The sequence below is a fragment of the Oculina patagonica genome, chromosome 1 (genome assembly GCF_052425735.1).
Source record: "Oculina patagonica isolate OP01 chromosome 1, crgOcupat, whole genome shotgun sequence".
Lineage (NCBI taxonomy): Eukaryota > Metazoa > Cnidaria > Anthozoa > Scleractinia > Oculinidae > Oculina > Oculina patagonica.
The window spans coordinates 7,916,788-7,922,733 of NC_135758.1; the positions used below are offsets into that span (position 1 = coordinate 7,916,788).

At 38.5% G+C, this 5,946-nt stretch overlaps 1 protein-coding gene across 1 annotated transcript; it reads right to left on the reverse strand.

Moving 5' to 3' along the window:
* Positions 1-207: 207 nt before the first annotated feature.
* LOC144655151 (hemicentin-2-like) lies at positions 208-4,081 on the reverse strand. Its single transcript, XM_078515366.1, has 3 exons — positions 3,884-4,081; positions 2,294-3,290; positions 208-1,685 (listed from the first exon to the last, which is right to left on the reverse strand). Exons 1-2 carry the CDS (start codon positions 4,029-4,031, stop codon positions 2,959-2,961), a joined length of 480 nt encoding a protein of 159 aa, XP_078371492.1. The 5' UTR covers positions 4,032-4,081; the 3' UTR covers positions 208-1,685; positions 2,294-2,958.
* Positions 4,082-5,946: the final 1,865 nt, after the last annotated feature.

Below are 5,946 nucleotides of genomic sequence, written 5' to 3' on the forward strand. Positions count from 1 at the left end.
ACAACGACACCCAAGTTTTGAGGAAGTATCTCGGTCCTTACTTTGTACATTGTTTTGTTCGAATTCATTAATTTACCGACACTTATCATTTCCATCATTTGTTCTATCATATATGAACAGAAGCGGTATATGTAAACACTCCGACATAAGATGCAATGATTAGCGATCATTAATAACTATAAATTTTATTAGGTTAACATAGCAAAGACGATCTAATACAGTACTAATTATGAAACGAACTGAAGCTGTCGTTTTTATAACCGTTGTTTTTTTTTTTGCTGTACAAAATCTTTTCAGTATATAAGCCACAAAAAGCAAACTTGACCAGCTTAGAATCAAAGAAACTTCTAAGCTTTTTATAACGTAGTTCAGATAATACATGTGATAATCTATAAAAAAAACCCCATAAAAAATTGAATTACAACGTCAAATATTGACTGCAAACTATTATTAAGTTCCTGCATAGATCTCAAAGCAAAACGCAGTACTATAATTATAATAAATGGTAATTTCCCTTAAAAACCAGTGTCATAAAATTTACATACGCAGTTCACCGCCACTGGTAGACGACATCTTGCGAAATACAAACCTCGGACCAAGCCTCACGTTTAAAGATTACGTCAGCATAACATTTATATGACACTTGTTTTCTTTAAAATTTCTCCGAGAGGTCTTTGGAATACCGTCTCAGTCTAGACTTATAAATTTATAGAACTGCTGCAATATCCCAGGATGTCCAACAGCCCTGGCCAAACGAGAATGAATCGAAAATAGTCAATTGCAAGAACTCAAACAAACTATCTTACAATATATAGTCTACAGCTATGTGCTTTATTAGTAGCATAATTATGCAGCAAGAGAAGTTTCCTTTTGGAAGAATTCGTTCAATTTTTCAGTTGTGTTTCTCGTTAATTTTTGACATCCTTTTGACATATTTCTGTCGGTTTTCTTAATTTCTGAAGGCCCTGTGAGAACCATATGTCATATGTTCTTGGCACTAATAGAGATTGTCGTGGTACAAAATGGAAGCCAAAAATGGGAAGAGCATGATGATGTTGGTAAGGTTGCCAATTTTGAGACCTTCGATGTTAAACTTGAGATTTTATGACTGTTTAAAAGTTTGAAAAAGTTACAGAATTTGAATGAATAAAATGGGAACGTTTGCCATCCAGCAACGTCTTTCTAAACAAATCTTCTTAATGTTTCAAAATTTTAAAACTCCATTAACATTTACAATGAGACGTCGATCACAATGTTAAAAAACTCTCTTCTCAATTTTCTGCTATCCATTCCGTGCTTGCACGATCAATTTTTTGATTGAACAAGGTCCCGTGGTAGGGTCGACTACACACACAATATGCGTTTAGTTTGCCTATAAAAGCCTTAACAAGCTTAATTTTCGCCTGCAAGAAATCGAATGTATGTCCAAAAGAAGTGAAAAATTAAAAAAAGAAATGTTTACACTCAAGATTAAATCATTTTCCCTCTTTTCTTTAAGATGGGAGAGCAAAATAACACATCGTCGTTTCCCATTAATTATTTATATTCTTCTGATGAGCTTGTCCTCTTGTCATTTTACAAAAGCAGAGATGAGGCCAGGAATGTAGTCAACCCCGCCAGAACACCATGAGATGCCAAAGCCATCGTACCACCTTTCAGGTCTTCAGGATCAGTTCTTCTAGGATCTATTGAAGTAGAAGAAAAATTTAGTCATTCCTGTTCTGTACGTTTTTATGCAAGTTTATCTTAGTCTCGTACAACACACAGGTACATAAAACGGTACTCGAAAATATGTTCTGAACAGTCGTTATGGAACAGGCCAAAACTTTATCAAGGGTCCGAGGGCCACTAGATGATTGACTGGATTTTCACAACTATTGCAAACCGCGATAATCAAATCGAAAATTTGTAAACTCATCCCAGAAATTTTGGGTCAAGAGAGACTTGTACAAAGCCAAAAAATCCCCAAACTGAAAGCTTTTCTCCAGAAAGTGAGTTGGATGGAATGGGTTTTGTTTGAGGACGAGGGAAAGAGATAAGCGGCTAAAAAAAGTCTATCTGAAGGTCGTTTCGCCAGGTATTTTTCCACGCGGATTTGGGATATGCTCTACAACGTGATGATTTCTAAATTTTTTAGATGCCCTTATCTTTTCTGATAGATGTATGGTAGAATCAAGCTATACGGTCCCAAGATCACAATTTTGTTAAGACAACGAAGAATCCGACTTTTCCCCTTTTTTCTTTTCAAATGGTGGCAAATAAATCTCAGGACTTGTATACACCTTAGCCTTACCTTCGACATTGAGGGCAAACCGCTGACACCGATCCTCGTCGACGCTCACAGAACAGTTTGATGGCAGGCAGCAGAAGTAGCTTCCGGTGTCAGTCGTGACCAGGTCACTGACGGCCAGGTAATAAGGGTCATATACTCCCTTGTGTGTGATATTGTAACGTTTATCTGTTGAAGAACCTGCAGTAGAACCGATTAATTAGGAGTGTATTCAAAGTCTCATTATAATAAGCATCATGGTATAAAATAAAAAATGTTGTGGTATAATCATCCATAAGATAGATATTAAGTTTACTTTTGAGGTAAAGCCACTCGTAATTTCTTGTGCGCACAGTAGCGTATTTGCATTACTTTCTTTGGTTTGGTCTTTTTTGTTTAGAGCGGTTTTCAAATGAGTATCGTAAAATCAAAATCAAAATCAAAGTAATCACGCCGCGCTGGCCAATTACAAAGACACAGACAATCTAGTGAACCGATCAAAACTTAAAGCAAATACATGTAGCCGATGCGACGCGCGGGAAAACGTTTGCGAGCGAGTCACGATTGGTTTCGGTTTGACTTCTGATTGGATGAGAAAATGGCGCGAGATTTTTGCACAAATCACTAAATGGAGTAATGCAAAACCAAAGCAAACGCGATTTATTTTCGATACTCAAATGAAAACTGCCCTATTGTCCATTTAGTTTACTGTGAATCACAGTGTCATCTGATACATTGTATTCTTTAACATTTCGTAACATCACTTCCAGCAGACAGGTGTAATTCCCTCCATCTCTGACACCGACGCCTTCTCTTTTCAGTGAACCAAGCGTGTCGTTGGGTTTTTGTGGATCAGGATTTCGCACAGTTTTTAACAACTTGCCATCTTTAAACCATGAAATCCTCTTCAGTGGGGTGGAAGCTTTATTTCCTCTTTCAGTCAAGTTGCAGATGAGTGTGACGTCATCACCATGTTGCAAGACACTTATATCAGGGACAACGACTTTGGGAATTTCAGCTCCTAAAGAAAAAACAACAACAATAATGTGCAAGCCAAAACGTTACTTACTCGAATACCAGTTAAGAATTTCTCAATGTTCGGTGACATCTTCAATACATCTTTTTAAAAAAAATCGCATTTACCCTTTTGCAATGACATCACGGCTGTCACGGTGTGTTCGGTGCAATCAAATACAATACCAAGTGTCTTGGGTCAAAGGAATATTTTGCGGTTAGGGAAATGGTCAAAATATTGTACTCAGAGAGGACCCACCACTCTGCAAACAGACAGGTGGTCTCTTCATGTACATGTACTCTTCCGCACCTTAAAATATGGTGTCTTGTTTGTACAGCCCCCACTCTATCAGGAGTAGAAACTAAGAAGAAGATTCAAATATCCTTGTGCCATTTCTCCAGCAATGCAAGCTTCATGCACACCTAATATGAAAGTCTTAACTCAAATTTTGAAGCGAATAAATTTTGTCCATTTTGCTAATCAGGCAGGTGTTATCTTGCATAACCCCCCTACCCCTACACAAGGTGGGGTCCTCGTCGAGTACACTTGTTATAACCACTTTCCTTAAAAACTGATGTTGAATGGTTTACACAACTTACTTGTGATGACGCTAACGCTAAAGCCATGCCTTGCTCTCTCCATGACATCTCCAACTGCAAATGCATGGCACTCGTAGCTTCCCAGTGCTCCATACAGGCTGTCATCATCCAATGTTACATTTCGGATGTGCATGGTAACAAATAACATGGGTTTATTATCTGCAAATTGGATGTATGAGGAATTGATAAAACGTAAAAGATTTATGTCTGATAAGACATAAAATATTTATTATGCACTAATAATGCCATTTTCAGAACTGTATCCTTCAGTGTAACAGTACTGAAAATATAGTGCATATTTGTTAGCGGCTACTAATTTTAGCGATTTTTAGCGAGTTGGGCGAAAATCGCTAAATTTAGTACTCGCTAAATTTTGTCTGTTAAACTTAATTTTTACTGAACATTTAGTTTCATCTTAGCTATTATCAATCATATCACTTCATCTTAGCTTCATTAAAAACTGGTTTACACGTTATAACTAATTTCTTACAATTTTCGGAAAAGTCGCCTAATTTAATAGTCACTAAATCTTGCTCAGAAAAAAATCACTAAATTAAGTAGCCGCTAACAATAGAAACCTGTAAAGAAAGTGAACAAATTCAACAACGGGAAACCACCGTCCGATGAGCGTGGAGGTTGTTTTCGTTGTAGTCAAAGACTGGACTGAGCAAATATTTTCAAGGTGGCCCAAGAGAATGCAGCAGTTGGAATTACCTCAAGGTATGCAGTTTTACTGAAAGTGGATATGGAAAACCTTAAGCACTTTAAGCAGTTCAGGATCATGCGAAGCCTATTTTCCTGAAAGTACGACCGCCCCCCTATGAGCTCAAGGACAAAATGGAACAAGAGCTGCAGCGACTGGAAGAGGAGGGGATTATTTACAAGTGAATCAAAGTGAGTGGGCGGCTCCATTATGGTCTTGTTTCCAAAAAAAGATGGTTCCCTGCGTGTATGTACAACTGTAAATCAGAGTGCTGATGTTGATCAGTATCTATTGCCTAATGCCGAGGATTTGTTTGCAACATTGGCAGGGGGCGGATTTTTAGCAAGATTGATTTATCTCATGCCTATCAGCAAGTTGAATTGGATGAAGAGTTCCAGAAATATCTAACCATTAATACTCACAAGGGATTGTATTGTTACAAACGGTTGCCATCTGGGGTCTCTAGTTCACCAGCTATAGATATATCATGGATCAACTGCTTCAAGGAATGAAGTTAACTGTCTGTCGGTTGGATGACATTCTTGTTTCAAGCCGCTCCACATTGTGTTCAAGTGTTCAAGCGGTTGCAAGAGCATGGTATCCGACTGAATCGGGCCAAGTGCATATTTTTTCAGCAAACCAATGTCACCGAATTAAAGTCATAGCTGGGATTGCCCAACTACTATGACAAGTTTGTTCAGGATCTAGCCACGATTCTGTATCCCCTTGGAAGTGGACAGAATAATGTGTGTTTGTAAGAAGTAAGGAGCAGCTTCAAGGTTTACCTCTCCTTGTCCAATATGATCTCAAAAAACCCCTTCGCCCGGCTCGTGATGCGTCAGCTTATGGCATTGGTGCCGTAATCTCCCATGTGCATACCTTTTTTAATATCATAGCCATTATTGAGAGCTTACTGTGAACAGGCTAATTGAAGTATTCAGGCTACCGAGGCGTTATTGAGGCTAACTCGCGCGTACGTGCATTTGTCGCCCACCGACGCCGTCTTTTTCATAGGTTTCGTTTGACTTGTAGCCTGTGCACAGCCGTCCCGCTCCGCTCAAAAAAATCGCGGAGGGGACGTCTGTGTTATGGCGTTCTTAATCGTGTTCTGCTGCGGGCGGTTTCCCCTCCGCGATTTTTTTGAGCGGAGCGGACGGCTGTACACAGGCTATTTGACTTGTTACACTCTTTTTATTTTTAAGAATATTGTTTTTCTGACCCAGGTTGAATATTCTTATTTTTCTGCTAAATCTAGGCTGAAAATATTCTTATGAACATTCTTAGATAATACCCGTTAATATCGTTTGATATTTCCGTTTCAGTACGTAATGGGTATCAATTAATGTACTGTTCATCGAAC